General features: G+C 39.6%; 1 protein-coding gene across 1 annotated transcript; it reads left to right on the forward strand.

Annotated features, from left to right (window-relative positions):
• Positions 1-872: 872 nt before the first annotated feature.
• Positions 873-25506, forward strand: cspg4ba (chondroitin sulfate proteoglycan 4ba). The gene is made up of 10 exons (XM_010735950.3): positions 873-1170; positions 5196-5359; positions 7844-11416; positions 11809-12276; positions 12945-13121; positions 16133-16331; positions 17258-17389; positions 20373-20545; positions 20963-21146; positions 21584-25506. The coding sequence occupies exons 1-10, from the start codon at positions 1074-1076 to the stop codon at positions 23638-23640; spliced, it is 7224 nt and encodes a 2407-aa protein (XP_010734252.3). The 5' UTR covers positions 873-1073; the 3' UTR covers positions 23641-25506.
• Positions 25507-25816: the final 310 nt, after the last annotated feature.

Here is a 25816-nt window from a genome sequence, read left to right on the forward strand (position 1 = left end):
AATGTTTCTATGGCTACAGTCTGCTGTGGAGACTGGGTGAATGAGCAAATTTGCGGTCTTTCTTGTGATTATAATGTGTTGGTGGTACCTAGAATATACTAAAAGCAAAATCTACAATGTTTTTCAAGTATGCTTTACCATAACAGTTATATGCATATCTACATGGCAATTCCTGGTGTACGGAGGGGGGAGTAAATGGTGAACATGTATCTTTATATATTTTTTAATTATCATTATTATTATTGTTATTATTATTACATCAGTGAATGGGGATTTTGATGGAGCTTTTAAGCTATAACCATACATAGTATGTTGTATCCATGTCATGACCAATAGGTTTCTGAAGTAGTGTGGTGGTTCTGGCCATCACCATGTTGGCTTTCCTGCCTCTGCCGCCTCCCGGCTAGTCCAAGAACTGGCAAAAACGTGGATTGTCGGTGGACCTAAGGAAGACTAAATGAACCCTTGGTGCTCAACACACTAGTTGTGTCAGTCAACCATTTTTTGTACCAGGCTGTAAACATGTTTATTTCTGCTGTGAAGTTGAGCCTTTAGGTAATAACTTTGTAGCCAGGCTCAAGTGGTCGTTGGAGGAACTGCAGTTTTTGGCACTTGCACTGCATTGGCTTCATTTCAAAGCCTCAGAGGTTGGTTGTCTCTTGGCTGTAACTGAATACCTTTGTAACATCATAACTCCTAATTAATAAATACTTTCCACTTGATTTATTTTGTGGGCACTCACGTGGCATATAATAAAAGCCAATGTAAATCAGGTTAATTATGAGCCCTTTAAATGTCCCCTATGGTGTTGTTCTTCTAGCTTTTATTTTGAAAAGTGAGGTTAACACACACACACACACACACGAGGCGGAGTTTAACGAGGACCTACATCTGAGCCTCAGTTCAGCTGCTGCATACCTTCTCTCTCTCACTCTCTCTCACACACACACTCACCATTTGGAGGATTAACTATTGTGTTTGACGGTACCGGACCGTGAAGAAGTGAAAACATGTCTGTAAATATGTAACTGCGCAGTCCTCTAACATTAGTGTTTTCCACCGGGAGAAGAAAGATGGACTCTGTTGTGCAAAACAACCCGAAAAAGAAGAAGAAGTTGTGGCTCCACGGGCTGCTTTGGTGGTCGCTCCTGTTCGAGCTGGCGTCCGGAGGTAACAATGCAACTTTTCCCACTTTGTTTTTATCAATGAAAAGAAACGAGATATCAACTTATGTCATGGTGCGTTCAATGACGAGCTGTTAATGCTGTGAATTCTGATTTGTTAACTTTGACGATAGTTTAGATAACTGAGGAAATATTTTCATCCTTTCCATATTATAAAAGCCACTTCTGGAGTCATAAACATGATTATTTACCTTTTCACCTTTTCTGGTGGTTACCTTTTTTTTTCTCTCCTTCATAATCATTCTCCAGCTCTATTTCTGTAACATCATGAGCATGTCTCCAAAAGCAGGCTTGGTATCACTTTACAGAGGATTGTTGTATGTTTTCTGTACGTGCTGGTGAGTTGCTTTAATGGTTCACTGAGCTTAAAATGTTCCTAACACAAATGGATAAATTATGAATGAGGACAGGCTCAAGTAACAAGTAATTTTTTAGCTTTTAATGATTCTGAATTTTAAATGAATGAAATCAGTATTTATCTCATATTAATGACTGGCATTAGACTCTGGATGCATTGCACACACACACACACACACACACACACACACACACACACACAGGACTTTATTAGAGGCAGCAGCAGAGATGGGACTGTGATGCCCACTGCACTGGAAGAACTATCTGACTGTGACACAAATGAAATCACAGAAATGGACAGTCGTTGCTGCGTTGAGAGGTGGAAAATATGTTGTTTTTTGTGAGTTCCAGATACAGAACAGTACATTATTTACATCCATGTGTGCATGCATTAGCCTCTCTGGTTGATTTGATCCCGGGCATGTGTCATCTTATTCAGCATTCGGGCTTTACCCCTGGGCATAATCAGGAATCATTTCACCATGACTCACACTCATATCCTTCACTGAAAATAATTACATATATAGGCATTTGATGTACTTCAGTGCATTTCAGATTATGTGCCATTCTCTGTGTTCCTGTAGCATTATGAAACAAGCCTTTGCTAAAGCAACCATGTCCCAGGCTTTGGCAGTGCACCAGGAACAGAGTGGCGTGGCTGTCAACAGGAAAAAACCAAAGAGGCACTTCAGTCAAGTTGCATCTTTGATTTTGTTGCATGAACTGAGCACACAGGCAGTGACAAGCACTGGTCCTACCCCTCAAATTAACTGTAAGCGGGTGTTCGCTAAAAGGTCACTAGCTTTGTTGTCGTGAAATCTCACAAAGAAATGTCCCTGGCGCACAGAAAACTGCCCCCGCAGACATGTAGATTACAGAACAACCTCTAAACACCTCCTGTTCCTGCCTCTTAAGGCACACAGTCAGGTGTACACGGGTATGTTTATGTTAGGGTATTGTTTTCTGGGAGTCTACTATGCTCTTTCATTTACATACCCCTCAAAATATCCATGTTTCAGCTTGTGAATATGGTAAACATTGAACTGTGGAGAAGACCCCTTTGTTCTAAGCAACATAAGCAAGTAACATGATGTTCAGTAATATGATGTCATCGCTAAAATGCTAAAATAAAAATAAGCATGCATATCCATCCTTTTGAATTTAAGGAGAAAAATGTAATTTCATTCCTCTGGGCCAGTTTTTGGAAATGCTTCGACTCTATTATGTAAACAGAGCCAGTCAGATGAATAAACATGACTTACAAATGAGAAATAAATTCAGTCAGTCCTACTCAGGGTCAGAATCGGGATAAGTGATCAGTGGGCCAGTGAATTTGCTCATTCCCAGCTGTATGTAATGTTTGTTAAAGGCACATTACACCTGACTGGTCGGTTAATGGCAGTTCATTTGATTTAAACAAACAATGGGAATAACTGCAATCAAAACGTGCTTTTTTAAAATATATATATATAATTGGTACCTGTCTGTGTATGAGTAGTTAGAGCTGTGGGATGAATCGCTGGTAAATAAGCACCTGGAGGGAAAGTTTTTCCACTTGGTGTCTGCCTATACTTGATTATTCATTTTTGGGTGTGCACAAAAGCTGGCTACAGTAGTTATGGGATGAGAACAACCATGTGAGGTTCACTGGAAGACGTGTAGCTGCTTGATGTGGTGGAAAGCTGGCTGAAATCTGTTTTATCTGGGATTGTCCATGGCCTGAACTGCTAGTAGGCCAACTTGCGCGGAAACCTTTTTTGCAGGTAGCGCAGACAAGAGCCTTTATTATACAATGCACAAAATCCAAACAATTTACTATTGCAATTAGTTCACTCGTAATCCAGTTCAACCAACCAACTCCAACTCTTGACCTCTGAGACCTTGTCAAACCAGAGTTTTAGCGTATTGCTATGTCAGATCAAGATCAAGAGTTTTGTTGATTGATACATTGAGCAATATGAACTAAACCTAAACTGTTGAGGATATTACTTAATACTTAGAAAAATAAAATATGACATTTGTATATAAAATCATGTTGGTAATAAATTATCTGAGAAGCACAGATCTTCATGTGCTCAGTTGAGATTTGATATTTTACCATTCAGTGTTATAAATATGGGTCATGTGTTGGCTGTTCACATACTAAATATTTAATCAAGCAGACTTGGAGTTGAGGAAAAATACAACATTGTTTTGGGGTTTTTTTTGCATTTAAATATATGTTATTTATATTATTTGCCACTGATCTGTTTCTTTTGGTTGTCTTTATTTGCCATAAGATGCATGTTTTGAAACACTAAGGTTGATTTTTTATAGTTTTCTGTCTGTAGAATTGGCTCTTGCTGATTGATACTGGTAAAATGATATGGCTGAAAGGTTCATTTACGTGCTTTAGTGGTTTAATTGTGTTAATTTTGACTGCATAGCCCAGACTGGATTTGCAAACCACCCATGAGTGCATTCGATCTTTTAAGAGTAAAAACAATGGATTAACTCACATTAACTTTATCTATCTGAACCAATGAGTCACTCTGGCCCATTAGCAGTAGTCCACTCTTGCCCTTGGTCATGAACTACAAATAAATCAAACATGGAGTGGACATTTTCCTCTACACATTTGACTATGCGTGGGACTCTGGAGCTCATCAACTGAGCTTGTGGTGCCTTGGCATGGAGGCTTAGATGAGAAAGCTTCAGAGCGTGTTAGCCCAGATTACAGGGTGATGTGAGATGGCTGGGAGGTGAGGTAGAAGAAACAGCTGGGTCCGTCCACCACGCTCTTCCTGGAACATGCGGCCACAGACAATGTAGGGACGTCAGAGCCTTTCATGTTCAGGTTGAAGGTTCCTGTCAGGGCAGGACAGGCCCAAACATGTCTGATTCCCTCTGAGCCACCTCCACATCCATCGCCTCCGTTTGTATACAGCTGTTGCGGCAGTAAAGTCAAATATCTTTAAAATTCAGTTATGTCACTCCTACTTTTTTCGGACAGTCCACGTACAACTTTCTCCTAAATCTGCAAATGAGTGCAGACATAAACCTGCAATTTAGGTGCAATGCTTGTGCTGGAGTTTTTGTTTCATCTTAAAGGTGGTTATTATTTTACAGGTAAAACTTTGATGCATCGTAATTATACTGTCGTCATACGTGAATGCATGTAAATCATCATGGTTGAGCACATGAAGCACAAACACAACTGGCCCACCTGGAAGCCTAAACTCAGCAGATCTAAACAGCACAAACATTCTTTAAATGAGGGGAGGTATAATTTGTGCACAGTGTTATAAAGCTGTGTATGTGTGTGTGCCTGTGCGTGTGTGTCAGGGTTAGGGTTTTCCATGTACACAGACTCTGCTTCATTTGTAAAGAACAACCAGGATGATAATTAGCCTGGCTTTTATATCTAAATGTCACATGTTTGCTATATTAAGACCACAATGCTTGACTTGACTTGCTCTGTGTTTGCTGTATTCACTATTACTGTACTTTCTGTTCCAGTTCTCCTTTATACTCCGCTCACTTTAAATGAGTGTTAAACATTAATTCAACAGCCTGCAAAAGACAGCAAATGCCACATTTTAACACATCTATGTGCTTCACTTTTTCTCAATTTACTATTTTAAAAGTATCTCTCTCTAATGTCTCTTTCTTCAGCTTCCTTCTATGGTGATGGCTTTGTACAGCTGAAGGCAACAGAGTCGTCCGACCATAACACGCTTCGCATTCGCTTCCGAACCTCCAGCACCAATGGCCTGCTGTTTCTAGCTGCTGGCCAGACGGACTACTTCCTACTAGAACTCCATGCTGGTCGCCTCCAGGTGGGTACATCCGTGGCCCCAGCACATGAACATATGTGTTCAAGCATACATAAGCACACACATACATATATGTGCAGGCGCACATCTTTGTGCTCGACCACATGCACGTGTATGAAAAGACATGATGCGCGCGCACACACACACTGACCACCTTAAGCTATTGCTCCATCTCAGTTGACAGTGTCAGTCTCTCAGCACAGTAACACAAGCAGACAAGCCTGTGTGGTGTGAGTGTTGACTCCATACCAGTCACTTGTCACTGTGGAAACTAGAAGATTATGAAGGCTGATCTGTGTTTTATTGTATTTGAATAACCAAGTGATCATTGTGCAATTACACTGTGCGTGTTAGTCAGATCATTTGTGATTTGATCACAATGCAACACATATCTGCCTTCTACTGCCTCTGTCTGACAGTTCCTTTATTTTCATGGATAATCAAAAACCATTAAACTAATCAGTGTACTGCTTGCATGCAGCTAACTTCTGGTACTGTAATCACTGTAAGATGATGTAATATAGGGATGGACATAATTGTTATTTTAAATATTGATTAATTTCGTTATTATTAATTAATTATTTAAAAAACTAACAGGTACTAAAAACATTGTCAATCCAAATTTCTCAGACCTCAAGGTGACATTCAGATGTCTTGTTTTGTCCAACCAACTGTCCAAAATCCCGACTATATTCAATTCAGAAAAATATAAAACAGAGTAAAGCAGCAAATTTGGTAATTTGGAATAATATGTTACATACTATAATATGAAGAAGCTCTTCTTTACTTATAAACACAGTCACTTGATGTAATACTGGCCTATGTAGTCATAAAGGTGTCTTCCCAGAGAAGTCCATTTTCTCAATTCAGTCATGAGAGGTACGCCTATAAATCAATCTCCAAACCTTAGTCAGTTGAAAAGCAAAACATGACTGATTTCACAAAGCTCAAATTTAAGTAATTCATTTTTGTAAATTTTTAAAAGGTAACAAAAAACAAACAGAAATTTGTAAATCTGTATTTGTAATTTGGAAACCTATATTTCAAGGCAGTGAAGTCCATAGTGGAATAAACTTGAATTACTAGGTCATAAAAAAAATATTAGAAGTCTGCTTTAATGTTAAATTCAAGCAGTGAAAAAGCCACAATATTTATCTGGAAGTAAATATAATAGTAATGAACTTAACATGCAAGGTACACCTCTGCACATGTACCTCTGGCTTAATGACAAGATATGTATACCTTGGACACTCAACCAGTAAGCATCCAGGCTTTTTTTATATACAGATTTATTCAAAAGATACACAAGGAATCCTGAGATATGCATTATAGTTTTTGTGCATCATTCCTCGAGAAATTCTTGTGACTAAGCTTCTATTCGTGTTAGACTTGTGCTACTGGGAATGAATCACAGTGACGACTGTGTGGCATTATCATACTTCAGTGAGCACGAGGAGTGAATCGCTCGTTCCTGTTACTTAAACTGGCTCAGGTCACCAAATATTTTTTTTGTTAACTTGCACAAGTTATCCTCAGGCTTGGGGTCTCATTCCAAGTGAGTCAGTCATGAGGATTTGTTCCCTGAAAACCCATGCATGAATAGCAGGGACTTGGCAGCAAGCCTTGACATGCATGTCCTCTAAATGCTGCATTAGTTTGAGATGGTGACATGATGCTCTGAGGACATAGCTGAAGGCAAATAGATAATAGTTCTCTTCCTGCTTTAAATCCCAGACAAAGCCCACTGTTATAAGAACTTGTAACATCACAGGGTATAAGCAGTCGAAATCCTGTGTTTCCCTTTCCAGGTGTCACAGTGTCTACATAATGTCAGATTATCAAAACAATAATATAATCTGTTTATGAAACACACATTGCACATTTTTGCATTTGCATGCTATATATTTATATATTTTTTTATATGTTATTAAAAATATATTTTTTAACAATATTGTCTCCATGATCATACAAAACAGTTAAAACCTATACGTGCATGTTTAAACAAGACATGTTAACCTCATGGTGATGGTTGAGGAAGATTTAGTCTATTAACTAGGTGTTGAGATATTGAAACTTTGATCTGGATATGGTGAAAAAATGAAGTGAAAGCTCAAAGCCAAAATCAGTAGGCTTCATTCTCTGGACACTACAGATAGCTGTACCAAATTTAATGGCAATTAATGCAATATTTGGTGAGAATAAAACAAACCAACTCATGATGATGCTAGAGGGGATCACCAAAGTTAGTAGGCTCATCCCCAGGGGACCATGAGTGTCCACCAAAATTTCATGACAAGCCAATTGTTCTTGAGGTATTTCATTGTGGTGGACCAATAGACCATGGCTATATTTAATGTGGGACATCACAAAAATATGTATTCTGAACTAATAATCTTACATTTAAATATAATTGATCAGATCAGTAGGTACTTTTACCCTCTTACCCTAGCATATTTTGTAACCCAGTTGTTTTGTTTCTTCTCTTAGCTTAAACTGGACCTTGGATCTGGAGAGCAAGTGTTACATTCAGAGAGAGGTACACAGCTTAACGATCTGGCCTGGCACTCTGTGGAGATCCGCCATGTGCAGCACAATGTCACTCTGACTGTAGACAAGAACTCTCACACAAGTGTAAAGATGCCAGGCTCCCATCAAGATCTCAGTATTTTGGATGGTCTATATGTCGGAGGCTCAGGAGGCCTGGACAAACTTTACCTCCCCAGAAACCTGATTGGCTTCCGAGGCTGCATGGATGAGGTGGTCTTCAATGAACATGACATACTGTCATCACTGAGGCCATATACCGGATTCAAGAACATCTATGAGGTGTCTTTAGGCTGTAGTCCCCAATTCTTTGCTACAGAGGAGGACTCTATCAGTTTCTTCAGCTCCAGGGCTTACATTTCTCTTCCAACCTGGAATGCCCAACACGAAGCAGTATTCGAGTGTGTTGTGCACACTTCAGCCAAAGAAGGAATTATCATGTACAATTCAGCCAGAGAGGGGGACTTTGTGGCTGTGGAGATTCAGGAGGGTTTGCCAGTGGCCATTATTGGGAAAGGTGGAACTAAAACTGAGCTTCGTTCCCTCATGTTCATCAATGACAGGAAATGGCACTCCATCAAGTTGCATTTCAGTTCCAAAAACCTTGAGCTAACTGTTGATGGAGAGATGGTTAAAAGTAGCATTAGCTCTCGTTCCAAGGGGTTTCAGCTTAAAGGTTATCTTTTTGTTGGAGGTATCGATGACAGCACCAGAGCAGAAGTCAGAAAGGTGGGGCTTGTCTCTGTGTCTGGAAAGCGTGTCAGAGGAGGTTCCTTTAAAGGATGTTTGAAGAACATTGAAGTCAACAGAGTGAAGATGGGTCTCTCAAATGCTGTCGTCACGAAAGATATATCAGTTGGTTGTGAACCAGAGAGAGAACCAGAACCATCAACCACTGTGAGTCCAACAAGTGCTCCACAATCCCCCTTTCACTTAATGACAACAACACCATCACTTCACATGTCCACCCTTGCAAGGGGCTTGGACAGAAGGTATGGATCGAATTTTGTGCATCTCAAAAACCTTGTGGTTCCAGAAGGTGGTCGAGCATCTCTCGAGGCCAAACACATTAAGGTTCTTTTAGACTTCAAGAAGCTCGGCATTCGACAGTCTCAGATCATGTTCCGAATTCAGGAGCAACCTATTCATGGTCAAATAAGGCTTGATGTTGATCCTGATCAAGAGGAGAACACCTTCAGCATGTTGGATCTTTGGCATGGACGAGCGATGTATATCCATGGAGGGTCTGAGGAACCAGATGACTTCTTCATGTTTTCAATTTATTCTAGCAGTAGAAAAGAAGTTCCTGATTATCTGAAGGGCAACAAATTGTATCGCTACAATATTACTGTGACACCCACCAACGATGCACCTGAATTGAGCCTCCCTGAAGGAAATCTCTTTGTCCTGTTAGAGAACTCGAAGAAGCGCCTCACCACAGATGTTCTGAAGGCCACAGACATAGACAGCAGCTACACTGATCTTGTTTTCTCTGTACTTGGAAACCTGAATGCTGATGCAGGATATTTGGAACTAGAAAACAATCCTGGCAAGGCAGTGACTTCATTCTCATATTTAGACTTGGAGGAACTGAGGGTGTACTATGTGCACACAGGAGTTCGAAATTCAAGGATAGTCCTTAGAGTTAGCGATGGGGAAAAGGTCAGCAACACTGTTGTTTTAAGGGTCATGGCTGTAGCACTGGAGTATAAGATTGCCAACAACACAGGCCTTGCAATCATTCAAGGAGAATCAGCTATAATTGGCACAAAGCAGCTGTCTGTGCACACTAATGCTGTGAAACAAATTGTAGACATCCGGTATGATATTATTGAGCCCCCTCAGTATGGAGAACTCCAGAGACTTCACTCAAGTGGTGAATGGAGGCCTACTGACTCATTTTCCCAAAGACTTCTAGAAAAAGAGCGCCTGAGATATGTAAGTACTTTTCAAGAACTCCAGACATCTAATGCCACTGATTACTTCAAAAGCAAAGTTAATGTGGCTGCAAGGGCAACCACTGAAATACTCTTTCCAATCACTGTAAAGTGGGTGAAGTACCATCTGGTGAGGAATATCATGATAGGAATGGATAAAGTTAGAAAAGTGACACTAAACTCAGATTATCTTTTTGCCACAGCTGAAGGAGTGAACCTCTCAGAGGATGACCTTTATTTTCGGGTTCTCACCATACCAAAGAAAGGGAAACTCTTGTTAGACACCACAGTCTTAGGAAAAAACTCAACTTTTAGCCAAAGAGATGTAACAAATCTAAAAGTATATTACGAGCTAGTTGACAGACCTTATGAAGATACAAGTGACAGGTTCAAATTTCAGCTGGTTTCCAAACATGCTCAGTCACAAAACTATGATTTCCAGTTTTCCATTAAAGCTGATATCAACAGTGTGTTTATGAGAAATGATGGACTCTCACTTATGGAAGGAGAAAGTAAACTTATTACAAAAGATGAGCTGTTTGCACAGACTTTGGGTACAAAGGAAATGTACTACACAGTTATAAGCAGCCCCAAACATGGAAAGCTTGCCCGTATTAGTCAGTCAAATTCCAATGCAAGCTACAACAACATCTTAACCTTTACTAATCAGGATATATTACAGGAACGGATTATATATATCCATGATGACAGTGAAACAACTGAAGACAAGTTTACTTTCATAGCCTCCACCAGCCAAGGGTTCAAATCTTCCATTGCAGAAAATGAAATTGGCACCAAACAAGGAGTGTTCAACATTTCTATTCAGCTATTGAATGACCAAAAGCCGGTACGTGTTATTGATAAAGTTTTCCAAGTAGTAAGGGATGGACAGAAGTTACTCACTATAGAGGATTTGCGTTATCATGATGCAGACTCTGATTTTGATGATGGCCAGCTGATGTACACTCGACGTGGAATCCCGATGGGAGACCTAGTGCTGGTTAATGACACCACTCATCGCCTGATCAACTTTCAACAGAAGGATTTGGAAGAAAAGCGAGTGTTGTTCATCCACAAAGGTGTGAGCACTGGGCGGTTTGTGCTCTTTGTCTCGGATGGAAAGCATTTCATATCAAGCCTTTTAGATATAAGTGCACATGACCCATTCTTGAAGGTTGGCAACAACACTGGCCTGCTGGTTCAGAAAGGCCATTCAGTAATATTTTCCACCAATAATTTCAGTGTCGTATCAAATTTGGACATCAGAGATGATCAGGAGGTCATCTTCCAGTTAGATGAGGCTCCCAAGTATGGAGGACTTTATCGTAATGAAATAAAGGTGGATTCATTTTCACAGTTTGACTTAAAGAGTGGGCTGATCTCATATCAGCATGATGACAGCAAGCATCTGGCAGACTATTTCAATTTGACAGTGAAAGCTAAAGATCTTCGACTTGCAGCGAGTATTAATGTGAAGGTTTTCCTGGAAAGTCATCAGAGGCCACCCATCGTGCAGCATCACAACATTTTACTGGTGGAAGAGGGAAAACCAGTCAAGATTGACGAAACTAAACTAGAGGTGAGTGTTTCACAAGACAGACAGCTCAAGCTTTCATCATTGTCCATACAACTGCTATTTTCAAAAAATATAATGACTGATATCATCCCATTTTTATTTATGTTATTATATTATGATATAAACTAATTTATTCAATCTGCATCTTGTGGTGTAGTTATGGTGCCAAAGAGGAACAATATTTGGCACATAAATAACAAAATTATAATAGAAGAACACACAAATGTTACAGTCAAAGACCAGTTTTTATTTCTCTGATTTTTAAGGCTGCTGAAAGGGCAGAAAGTAAATGCTGACGATGCCATGTTACATTGAGAGTAAAATGAAAACTGAACTTTGGTGACACATGGAACATTTTAAATTTAACCACTGAATATGTTTTCTCATCGTTGCAGGTCACTCACGAGGACAACCTGCCATCAGATATTGTATTCACAGTCAAGGTAGCCCCGTTGTATGGCTTTCTCCGGCGTTTTGTCAAGGAGCGCTACATCGGAACCAAACAGTCTCCTGTCAAGACATTTACCCAAGAGGACATTAACAGTGGGAACATCCAGTACATGCAGGTGGAGTCCAGCAAAGTCAACGACACTTTCATCCTCGATGCCACCAACGGGGTCACTGATGTCAGCGACATTAGGATGTCTGTTGACATTATCCCACGCCTCATCCCACTTCAAGTCTCCAATATCACACTGAACGAGGGCGCCTCTAAGTCACTGACCCAGGATGTGCTCAAAGTCACAAACCGACACTTTTCTGGTATCAACTTTCTGTATAGTTTGACCGAGCCCCCGCAGCATGGTCACGTTGAGCATTCCCGACACCCTGGTGTGCCCATAACCTCTTTCACCAGGAGGCAGGTGAGATATTCTTGCAGACATTCTTAGAGTTACTAAAGTAGCACTAGACTAGCAGTGACAGTGGATAAATAATTAAATTTTGAGTGTAAGTAATATTGCATGGTATAATGTCATTTTACAGCCATGTAATGATTCAATGGATTTATTTTGACAAGGTTTGTAACCTAAATTTCCTTCTTATTTAGATGACTGTGTAGCAGTATTTAGAATAATCGACTTAGACGGGTTGATTAATGGACTGATGGCTAAATAATTTGAATGACTGTAGTAATTATTGTCATGCCTGGAAATAACACTGAAGCCACAGAGCTTGAGTCCTGCCATCTTACTAGGAGAGTTTCTTAAAATTTGACCCTAATCTACAGGCTTGTTTACAGTGTTACCTAAGATTCATCCTTAATTAAATTACAAAATTAAACGAAGGTAATAATAGCATTACCTTGGCTTGACCCCTAGCTGGAGTCTCTTGGCCTTGCTATTTGTTTCTGTCATCTCTGTGCTCTTAATTACTTTTTAATAAATTTTCCAAGGCAGTAATATTTTTAGCTTTTTTATGTATGCTATGTCATAGAATAAGAGATGATAATGACCTTAGAATCACCTCTTTGTTTTGAATAAATGTTGACAGTTTAAATCTCTCCTTAATAATTTCCTTGCTCTTTAACCAGGTGGAACACGAATTCATTTACTATGTCCATGACAGCAGCGAAACCTTAGATGACAACTTCACTGTGGTGGTCAATGACACAGGCCTGAGGAAGCAGAGTGCAGCCCAGACGGTGTACATCCAGGTTACAGCTGTCAACGATGAGCCTCCTGTTATTACAGCCAACAGGGTCCTCAGGGTGAGTCTGCATCGCTGCTCTATATTTAAACTCTGGACATTTTTTTTTACTAGCAGGTCTGGCACCATAGCTTACTGTCAGACAATTTTCATGTGTGCAGTGTTGCAAGTTGCCATGGCTGGCTGGATGAGGGAAACTATGTTTGCTATGTGGAGGAGGGTCCAAGGGGGCTTGCAGCACAGAACAGACACTGACATACATTTAGAAGTAGGACTTGTAGGAAGGTCTGTTATAGTGCTATGGTGTTGTGTTTTAAAACAGATTTTAGTATGAAAATAAAGCACTGCTTTCTTGTGGGTCAAATGCAAGCAATGCTGCTTCAGTAAATTGAAAGGGGAGCTGCTACTTTGCATAGTTTGGAATGACTGGAAATGATTTCTGAAACTTCTTATGAATACAAAATAGTTTAAACCAAATGGAAAATAAACTCCAGGCGTTACACAGACATACGGTCTTGCTGCTGAAAATATGTCACTTTAATTTAGTCCCATTTCACAGCATCATGGTGTTGAGTGACACGATAGCATGGCCTGGAAATAGCAAACACTGTGACCACATGACTTCAGTTCAGTCCAGTTTCATCTACTTCACATCTCTCTCTGTCTTACGTCGCTTATCCAAATAAAACCCCGTTGTTTATTTACTATCTGTCTTTGAAAATACTTACTACTCATATACATGTTGAAATATGTGACTCATGCATTAGACGGATGTTGTCGTGTGTTGTATATGCTGAGCAGTGCTGACTGCTCTGTCAGCTTTAGTGGCTTGAGTTGGGAGACGTCCAGCTGAAAGGAGAGGCTGAAGTGTAGAACCCTATTGTCTGTACAGCTTTGCCCCAAATGCCTCGAATTCCTCTGCAATCCTGAATACTCTGAGAAGAGCAACTTCTAAAATTTACTGCACTGAAGATCAGGAAGCCAGCTTAACAAAAGTAGTTTTAATCAGAAACACAGATTTATTTTTTTTGAAAGGGGTTGTGATTTTCAGTCAGTAACATACTGGTCTGCATTAAGGATCTATATGTCAAATGTGATTATTAGATATTAGATTAGTTTTAGTAGATGTTAGGTGGAAGGGAATTGGAGTTTCAGTGTCCACCAGGTGGCTCTCTGCCACTGCACTTCATGTTGGATCTCGAACTTGTACTGTGGAAGATTTTGAGATTTACAGGTCGTCTTACGATCACAGAGTTGTGTATTCCCTCATTTATTTTTATTGAGGAGTTGCCAAATCAACTGAATCAATATTTTAAAGGGATTTATCGAGCGTCTGCCGACACCTCAACAAATAAACATGAAAACAAGGTTTGGCAGTCTCACAGGAATTCAATAAAAGTGGATCAAAGATGTTTGTGTGGTGAAGTTAAACCTGTTATCCGCTTCTCTAAAGCTGCGCCCTGTTGAGCGGTGAACACCCTGTCATGTTTTCGGGACTGATCTCGACTCCAACTGGGATGTTTGTCCAAATTGATGTCATGTGTCTTCTCTTTGAATGTAGTGAGTCACACTGATGGCGTTCATCACCTCCTCAGACTGATCCTGCTGTGACTTCCTGTTAAATGGGGGATCAGTGAAGTCATTTCCCCCTTGATGAACACAGTCTGACAGCGATATGATGTGTGTGGTGTGAGGTGGGTGGAAGTGGGTTTTACAGGTGCTAATTGAAAAAGTACCCCATGCTTCTGTTCCAGTAAGTAACATTTATAGCCAAGTGAGAGGCCAGCTCACTGCCAGTGACACCTCAGACTTTAGTTTGGGAGTTTAGGGGAATTTGAGGGGCCATTTAGATACCAGTCAGTGTTTTTAGTGGTGGGCTTGTTGCACCAGTTCCCTCCCTTGATTTACTCACTGATGTTTCTCACATTAACCAGCTTTCAACAAAACAGCAGTGGGAACAGTCCCCTTTTAAAATGCCAGTTTACTAGTGTGAACACTGTGATAGTACTGTGATCAAGAAATATGATAAATTAGTATTTACTGTGACCTTAAAGCTGCTATTAATATTTTTACTGACTCACTGTCACACTGTCACAACCTACTGGAATAGAAACAATTATTAATGTTATTAGTAATACTTGTGCTTTTCCTACAAAATTGAAATGTCCAGAATTACAACCTGTGTCAGGGACGGTTGCATGTTATACAGTACAATAGTTGCTCTGATGGGCTACAGAAGCTCTTTCTTTGTTGTCAAATGTCTGCACAGTTTAGTAGATTTGCGTTCTGTGTATCAATGAGTTCCTCTGTTACCTCTTGTTGGCTCAAGGCTTTTGAATTTACATGAAAGCAAAGCTTCAACTGTGCCTCACGAACACATGTTTGCATAGATATATTTAGTCCTGAGATGTCCTTCATTTAAATCTTTTTTTCATGGGTTGTTATTGTCTTGGGTTTTTTAAGGTTAGAGATAATTTTTATTGCACTTCTGCTTCATTGAAGATAAACTACGCAGTGAAAAAGTGACGTGAGAAAATAAAGAGAGAAAAATGTGAAATAGCCTTGGAGCTGGACTCACACCCACAACATCCTGGGTGGATTGTATGGGGTGATGAATGACAAGGGCACATCATCTGATTCTGCTGGGTTTTCATGCCTGTTGCTTCCTTTCTAACAGTATTTTATCTGTGGCGAATAGGAAGTATACAAAGAAGTAAATGAGACATAATCCTGTTCAGACCTACACACAGTTTATTACATTTTTTTCACAGAACACCTCAATAATATAGATTTATTATATAAGTTTGACACCAAGAAATGGAAATAAGCTTTAATGTTAAGCCTTTTGACACCAAGAAATGGAAATAAGCTTTAATGTTAAGCCTTTTGCCTCAGTGTATAACCTTCCATCTATCAAAATAAATGTCAAACTCACATTTACTTCAAGTTCTATTAGCCTTTACAACCTGTCAAACGAAGCATCTCTGTTCCCATGTTCCCAGAGGTCTATATTGTCATGTAGATGACAGATGGCATTTGTTGTGTCCTTGTCCTTGTCCATTTCGTGTCCAGGTTTGGGTGTCCTCGGTGACAGAGATCAGGCCAGAGGATCTGAGAGTGCATGACATGGATTCACCCCCAGAGGAACTACACTTCATGGTGACCCCACCGAGCAATGGACATCTGGCTCTGAAGAGTGCCCCCATGAAGGCGGTACTTAACTTCACTCAGGCACACATAGACCAAGGACAGCTACTGTTTGTTCACAAAGGTAAAATCCGATTTTCTGAGTACTTGAGAAGCCAGAGAAGACTTAAAAAAAAAAAGGTCATAGACTTAAGAAGATAAGATAAGGTGGACCCACATGATAATTTACTACTTATTAGTAATACTAGTTATTTTTAACATTGTGACCTTGCTTCTGATCATGTCTGAATATAACCTGTTAATAATAGCTTTAAATGAGCTCATCATTTGTATTTCCAGATTCAACATGTTATTGTTTTGCCCTCTGCGTCCATTAGAAGATGCTGTTGACAATACTCCAGTGGCTTTATTTGCCTTCTGCTTGTGTCAAGTCACAGTGATTCAAAGTCATCAGCACGAACAATGTACAACTTTCTTCACTAGCTGTTAAATTACTTGCAACCCTGATAAACTGAACTGAGGGCCAGGTTGGAGGTGATGAGACTTTGTAGTGTGAAAACTCTGATATAAAATGGTTGCAAAGGTCTGTCAGCATTTGATGATGTCGGTCTCAGATCAGGTTACTGCTTACTGTTCTGATTTCTATCTACTTTTTTCTTTGTCTGTACTTGTACCACCAGAGGTTGTAATAATAGTATGCAGGGGGCTCACCACACTCTATGTAATGAAGAATGTCTCTTTTCTTTTTACACATACATACAAACTAGTTTATAGACAATTGATTTTGACTGAGCATTCCTTTACTGAGACTGTTTAGCTTGTATTGCAGTTTGTTTTCTTGAGAATGCTGATCTGGTACTTCTTTGTGTGTATTTTGCAAAAAAGAGATTTATTTATACATTTCTTGCAGCCAAGAACAAAGTGAAAGTGTGTACTTAAAGAGCTGAGATGCTTTATTCGCTGCACCAGATAGAATCTAACAACTTTGCCTTAGAGGCTTCTTGACAGGTGGAGATTTAATTCATTTTTTTTGTTTCATTGCTTTTCCAGGTGCCATGTCCGGAGGATTCAACTTCCAAGTCAACGATGGCGTGAACTTCACTCCCAGGCAGATCTTCAGCATCACTGCCAGAGCTTTAGTTCTCAGTCTAGAGAAAAAACGTCCACTCATGGTGTTTCCAGGTAAATCACGCTTTTGAGAGGAGCCTTAACATTTAAGAACAAGGCTGGCTTTATACTTTATACAGATACTTCAGATAATACTACTTCCTTTACATTGCTTCAAATCAGCATCTACATTTTCACTTGTCACTATTTTCATATAACTCATAACAGACCAAAGCCACCTTATTGTCATATTTAGTTTTTTTTTTACATGCAACAAAGGGCCACAGGTCGGACTCTAGGCCGCTGCTGAGCTTTCGTACATGGGGCGGTTGCTCCACCAAGTGAGCCAATCGACACCCTTTATTGTCATATTTTAAGCTGTCTTTTTCCACTATAATTTCTCTTTTATGTTATAGTGAAACTACACAACTGACATAAATATGAACTGAAACAATGTATTTTTGTCTCTCAGTCCTCCACTCACACAGACTCTTTTTAGTTGTAACCCATGAGCAAAGAAGTTATTTCCTCTTTTTTGTTTCTATTTTAAGGACTCTTACTTGAAGGTTTTAAGTGTGTGTATGTGTGTGTATGTGTGTGTGTGTGGGACATCTTGCCCTCAGTCAACCTGCTTGGATGTACAGCCTGAATACAGCCCCTGCCTACAATCCCATTGGTTAAATAATTCAGCACCTCTTTCCAACAGCCAAGTCATTACTTCACACAAATACCAGACTGGTGAATCAGCTGCTACTATGGCTTTATATTTTTATGTATTTTGATGCTACTTTTAATACTCAGGAGCTAAAATTAGGCTGACTGGGTATCGTCTGTGTCTGCAAACACATTTCAAGGTTTTTCTGAGATTTCCAGTGGTCTGGTTTTGTGAGTTAGATGGAAAGGATATTGCGAGGGCAGCAAACTGCCAACTGGCACGCTCTGCTGAGCTTCCCAGCCACAGGGTGAGCGGGTGCTTGAAAAGCTGTGCCACTGTCTGTCTGAGGCAGCCCTGTTTGTGCTTTGTGCCAGGCAGGGCAGAGGAAAGGGGATGGGGGTGGGCGGGATGGGAGCTTTAACTGACAATGAAGTGTTTTGGTGAGGTGAGGGGTGACATAAAACACTTTGGCAGTGTGGAGGTGAGATTAATGTTTTTCTTCTTCCTTGCAAAGTGCTCAAATGTCTGCATGCTCACTATAAAACTGTATAGAGACTCCTCACTAAATAGTTGCATATGCCTTATTAAGAAACAAGCGCTTACCTGAAAGCATTCTGACAGTAAGTCATTGTGGTGCCTGCAAATACCACACGGGACCTGCTAAAGTGATTTTTATATGAGGAAATGTGCTTATAATTGTGTTAAGCACTTGAACACATAAAAATAGTTATTTAATGCAATGTAGTGTAACTGTTACATGGCCTTCGAAAGGACAAACTTGAAGGTGGAGTACAGTAGACGTCATGGAGAGAGTAGGGAAAGGACACTGGAGCATGATGAAATAAATGTGTGTGTATGTGTGCGCGCTTTGTTTCTGGCAAAGCAAATATCACATTATGTTATTGAAAATAGTTATTGTTCTTTCCACAATAATGGTTGTATACCAAACAGGAATGATATATGTAGGAGCCATACTTACAAATACATACAAATCTGTTTCCTTACACCGATAAAATATATTAAAAATATTGTATAATGATAAATAATATAAATAATAAAAATAGATTAAACATTTTTAACCTGATAAATGTAGTGATCAGAACCCAATTTCATCCATGAGTACTGTGTCAGACAGAATAAAACCACAGCAACTTTCACCATTAAGGTTGTCAGTCTGTATGAAGACCAGGTGCTTGGTGAAGGTGAAGAATAAGGTCAACCATATATATTGTGTGTATATTCGCCTTACTTTCACTTTCACTAAATAAGATCTTTGTTTCCAGTGGCAAAGCACATTTGCATCTCTGTTTCATGTTGAATTGACTGAACAGCCTTAACCAACAGCAAATACAGTATGTGCATCTGGATGACCCCTAAATCAGACTATAAATCCTACGCTGCCCAGATGTCACCTGCGTTGGCTTATACGTGACAAAAAAAGAGAGAAACTCAGACCTAACCATATGTTTCACTTTTGTACAGCTGGGCAATTACAGTGTGACGTAGGTGTGATGTGGTATTGCCAGTTTCAGAATGTTTATAGAAATAGTAATACTCCACCCACCCGACTCCAGTGTCAGAGAGGTGTGCTGGTCAGAGGGGATTTTCAAAGCTTCTCAGCAATCCAACAAGCACATGTAGTGCACTTGGAGTATAATGATGCCTTAATGACATTGCTTTGAGTATTTCTACATTTTGCACAAGTATAAACTACTATCCCAAAATGCACAAATATCTGACAATATGGCAAAAACCCATCTTGTACAGATTCAGTGCAAGAGAGGTTTCCACTGAAAAAGACAAGAAAGCCCGTCTCTTTCTCTCAAGGGGAAATTTCCCATGAGAGACAGACGAGGATAGTGGGAGTGTTCACGACTAGTGATGAATGAATTTCACTGTGCTTTGACCCCTCTTTATCATCCCCTCCATCATTTATCAGCAGTCTTTTTTTAGGATCCTCACAATCCCCACAGTGGCAGCAAAGCTATGAAAATCTATGAAATCCATCTAAAGAAAAAAAGCTCTCAGTAGACAGTTCCTGTTATCATGCACAGGAGATGTTTCTTTTTACTTACCAAGTGGAAGATTTGAAGCACTTTTAATTTCTTGTTTGGATTTTATGTAACACCCCGCACTGCAGTTGGACGGTGCTGTTAAAAGTCTGTAATGTCTGCAGTGCTGCTTTAATTTGACACTTCAAAGGACTCTCGTTGCTCTATTCCAGAGCTTGTTTTGCACGATTTTGAAGATGTGAATCGCTTCCAGAGGGGAAAACTTGCAACATTTGATGCAGCCACACAAGAGCTTTAACAGTGTGGTCACAGCTAAACTGAATACCAGACAAGAAAAACTAATTGTCTTCATCAGTAATTTTCTGAAATATATTTCACATCTTTCCTCCAGGCTCTTCTACACCAATCACAAATGAGGATTTACAAGTAGTGACCAACGATGTCACCAACACCACAAACCGGATCATTACATTCAGTGTGATTCGTCATCCCAAACTGGGGCGTCTAGTGATGAAGCAGCCTGATAATTCAACAGTGGACATCTCCACTTTCACACAAGACATGGTGAGTGAACAACTGGACATCATATCAACACTTCGTTTGGACATCAAAATATTTTAAAATGAAATAAAATGGATGTGAACCGGTTTATGATTAAACATTGGGATGTGGAAATGTGGAAACTTCAGATTCCTGTGGTATGAATAATTCATATTCTGCATCCTGACTTCTTTAGCTGAACGAACATGTCAGGCTTTTATGTAATCAATTATTTCTGATGGATTATGATCTGACACAGTTAAAGCTATGATGCTCTGAGTACTTTATTTACTGCTGAGCAAAGCAGATTGAAATGAATGATGAAATCTTATACATACTGTAGTAAATTTAGAATAGCAAAGAATTATTAACACTGAACTGTTCGTACAGTTGATTAAACCATCAGTTGCATGAAGATTCTTTGCTGTTTTTGTACCTCAGGTGGACAGGAAAGAGGTTCTGTACATTCAAACGCCTATCGAATCAGTGGGCTGGGAAGCCATGGACTCCATAACCTTCTCTGTGACATCACCGCCTACTTCTCTGGATGGCCAAACCTTCAAAATAGATATTTCCTATGAGAATACTGGACCTGAACACAACACAGTCCTGCTTGCAAACACAGGTATGATCCGTCTACAGCTTTGCTAGTGGTTCTAAAAGGCTGTGCTTTGAGCTAACAGTAACATTGCTAACATGCTGACATAAAGCAGGTATACTTGCTATGTTAACTGTCTTAGTTTAGCAAGTTACCATGCTGACACTTGCTAATTAATAGCAATAAACACAAAGCACAGCTGGGTTCTGGGTCATGAACCAGTAAATAGAAATAGAGAGCACCAAAGTCAGTAGGCTTTATACTCTGGGGACCAGATGTGTCTTCATTTTGTGGTAATCCATCCAATAGTTGTTGAGATATTTCAGACTGGTCCAAAGTAGTGACTTAATCAACCAACAGACCAACCAACAGACCAACCACTGACTATGCTGTCAATGGTTTTATTACTGAAATGTTTAACAGTGATGTCTTTGGTGAGTAACATAATGTTTGCTTGTTACTAGGTGCTGAGGTAACAGAAGGGGAAAGTGTCGTCATTGATGAATCCAAGCTGGACGCCACAAACCTCATGTCCAAGCTGCCAACACCTCAGCGGAGTTTGCATGAGGTCTGGTTCCAGGTGACATCTCTGCCTCAGCATGGTGTCATAGTAGTGGGTGAGAGAAACCTCACCAAGGAGAAACCAAACTTCTCCCAGTTCATCATTAACAAATACGGTATCACCTACAAGCACGACAATTCAGAGACAACTCACGATTCTTTTGTATTCAGTGCATGGATAAATCCTAAAGGCAAAACAGCGCAGCAGCCTCAAGATGACAATGATGTTGTTGAGGAGCGTTTTAACATTACAATAACACCTGTAAATGATCAGCCACCTTTGCTAAAAACAAAATCTCCAAGTCTGAGGGTAGTACAAGGAGATACTGTAGCACTCAGGCCTGATAATCTCAAAGTTGAAGACTTGGACAATCCCCCTGATGATATTAAGTTCTCTGTGATTAGTAAGCCAAACAATGGTTACCTTGCACTTGAAGGAAGTTTGAATGAGTCGATAGCGGCCTTCAGCCAAGCCCAAATCAATAAAGGAAGCGTTTATTTCATTCATGATGGAAGCTCTGCATCAGGGGTGTTCTACTTCAGTGTCACAGATGGCCATCATAAACCAATATATAAACTCTTTAACTTAGAAGTCACAGAAATCACCATTACTCTTGTCAACTACACTGGATTGACACTGGAGCAAGGCCAGACTTCAGTTTCACTGACCCAGGACAACCTTGCTGCTGAGTCCAATGGGAAAAACATCACCATTCACTACCAGGTTACAAAGCCTCCAAACTTTGGTAAACTTCTGAAGGACAACCAAGAGGTTAAACAGTTCGAACAGGAGGATCTACAGTCTGGAAGGCTGTCCTACCATATGATCTCCCTCTCCTCTGCAGAAGACAGCTTTGAGTTCACTGCCTTTACTTCAGAGGCAAATCTGACTGGCCAAGTGTTTAACATAACTGTCAGACCTTTGATCCAGGTTGGTAAAGGTTTGAGAATTCCCAATGGGATTGTTGTCAAACTCAACACTAGTTTTCTTAACGCCTTTGAACTGGCTAATATTAGTAATAGTGATCCTGTATTTGAAATCATCTCCCATCCTAAGTATGGGAAGGTGGTTCGGGCAAAACCTAAAATGTCAAGGAAGTCTGTGGCTGAGTCATTCACCTTTCAAGAGGTGATGCAGGAGAAGGTAGCATTGGAGCTGAATGCCAACATGACTGGAGTTCAGGAGCTAAATGACTCACTGGTGTTTTTACTGAAAACTGATAACATTCAACCTGCTAAAGCAGAGTTCCACTTTACAATCGTGCCATATGATCCAGCACTTGTTCCAACCACAAAAAGACCTGACCCAACCACATCGTCTGCTCCTCAGACACCAATACAAACTTCCAGAAATGGAACCGCTTTACCAGTCCTGTCTACGGCTTTCTTCTCCACCCAGCAACCAAGCAAAAGCCAGCATAAGTTCAAAGGACGCAACCGCTGGGGAAACTCCAACAGAACTAGCATTTTCAGTACGACTCTAGGCAAACCAACTCATGTAACAGATGATTTTCCCTTCAGGAACACACCCGTTCGTGTAGAGTCCTACCCTCAGAAAACCTCCAATCCACTCCTGGTTATCTTACCACTGCTGGCCCTGCTGCTGCTTGTTATCATCTTTGTAGTTCTGGTTGTCTTTCTTCGACACCACAGGCAAAGAAAGCAGAGCACTGCTACATCAAAGGAACCGGCTTCCACTGGTCTTCCAAACAGTCAATCCCACCAGGGTGAAACCCACAGGAGCACAACAGTTCCCACAGTGACTGTCACTCCAATAAACCACGCCTGCCCAGGTAGCCCTGTTTTTGATCGGTTAATGACACTAAATCAGGGCTCAGCTTATAACACTATTGATTCAAACATGCTGATAAGTTCTTGGAGTAACAGTTCCCCTGCGTCATCTTCCCAAATTATTCAAACCACCACTCCCACTCTGCAGAAGAACCAATACTGGGTATGATCTTACACAAACCTGTAGCTATAAGTGTTGGAGAATAAGGTTACAGATTTAAAATGCTGTTGTGTACTTAAATTACACTATAATGACTTACTACTTGTTGCAGGTTATCAAAAGCTTAAATCTGCATTAATCAATATTATTGTATTAATACTGAATCAAATTACAGTATTGTGTTTAAGGTTTCTTTCTTAGTGACAAACCCAGAATTATTGCCCAACTCTGCAGCTTTGTGTGTTTTTGCATCTTTTTGCTCATTATTTCGTTTTTTTACGATACATTACTGCATGACTCAGTTTCAACACTCTCATGCTCATGAGTCGAGGCAGCAAGAGGCATCAAACACCTAATGGCAACTAGGCAAAGTTAGCAACTAGATAAGAAAGAAAATTAAAACATTTAGCGAGCTAAAGGACAAGATTTTTTGTAAAGATCACCATATGGCTGGATGTGTAATCAGGCATTTGTTAGTTAACAACTTTAGAAAATAACAGCGTTATATGGCCCTAATACCACATGTCCATATGGCTTTTTTGAGTCCTTGTTCCCCCTAGTGACCAAATTGATTGATTCATGCAGCTTTAAGAATGGATGAAGAAGAAAACCACTACAGCCAAAGTCGTTTGCAATACATTAATCAGTGTCAAGACAGTTTTGGATTGAAAGGCTGGTTTGCAATCCAACACCAACCACTGCTGTATATTAAGTTGGTGGGGCAGATTGTGTTCGCTTGAGCATTTACAAAGCAGTCATCATTGTGGTAAATTGTAACCTATGTTTGGTGCCTAATGTACTGTATGTTTAATCGCTCACAATGTTATCTCGTCCTCATGCACGTTAAAGTCTTCCATTATAAGTTCTGATTATCAGAATGGAAGAGGATGCTAATGACAGCTTGAAACTGTGAATTACTAAGACTGACACAGACATAAAAATGTCTTCTCTAAGCATTTCAATTGATTGTCCAGATTTTATATTGTTGTTATGTCTTATATATTATAGTATAGAAACTTTTTGTAAACTCAGGTATTTTGTTTAAAGTCATTTAATTCACATTACTGTTAATGAGGGTTGCATGTATCATTGATGTCTTTGTTAAACATTACAGGACTGAATATTATAAAAATTAAATAATTAACTAAAATTGACAGATTAGTCATAAATGCATAAATGTATGGCTGTATATTGAAATGGGACATGGAAATGGCTGATTTAGTACCACTATTACAACTACTGTGTTTTTTTTGTTTTCTTTTATAGCCCTGATTGAATCACACTGGTTAAAATGTTTATTTTAATATGTTGTTTTTTATTTTATTTTACTGTGCACAGTATTTATATACTTTACACAAAAATCATGCATGAAAAATCAAGGCACTGATTTTAAAAATGACACAAATCTACACTGTATTCTACCCACCTTCACCTCAGTGATTAAAACTCAGTAGGTATATTCTGTAATCTATTTATAAGTCCCCCTACAGTTGAATAGATTTGTGGGGCCGCCTACGAGATTGAGCAGCTAACCCTAAAGTGATTTTATTAGTCTGAGACCATGAATGACCTTCTTCTATTGATTATTTAACACTCTAACTTGTGTCATCACATTCTTTACATTATCTACTGTATGCCTTGGTTGTTGGACACTGTAATAATGTATGTACTGTAAATTAAAGGTACTGTTCTGATATGTTCTGGCAATGGGAGATCAGATATTGCTATCGCAGAAAACTACTGTAAACTTATATGTTAGGAAATAATTTTGTACTGAAAAATCTGTCCAGTGTATTCCAGTCTCATCCGAATGATGTAACCCAAAGTGTCATATTTATTTATACCATATTTTTAATAAACCACTTTAAAATGTTTCCAAGGACTTTTTTTTCTGCTATCATACAGAAGCATAATCACACTGTGTGTGTGCATGTATAACCTATGCAGTCTTTCTGACTTCGTATCTGCCCATTTCTTCTGTAACGTGATTTATTAGTGTTCAAATTATCCCTTATTTCTTCCACTTAAATGGGTTTTTGGCGGTTTTCTCTATCACTATAATTTAAACTGTACTTGCAGCCTGTTGCCCTCCTCTTAATGGTACTTTACTCAGTGCAACAAAAGATAAAATGCACCAGAGGACCAATTAGAAGAAGATTAATCATGATCATCACTTCTCCCAGTT

This window comes from Larimichthys crocea, chromosome III (assembly GCF_000972845.2).
Source record: "Larimichthys crocea isolate SSNF chromosome III, L_crocea_2.0, whole genome shotgun sequence".
Lineage (NCBI taxonomy): Eukaryota > Metazoa > Chordata > Actinopteri > Sciaenidae > Larimichthys > Larimichthys crocea.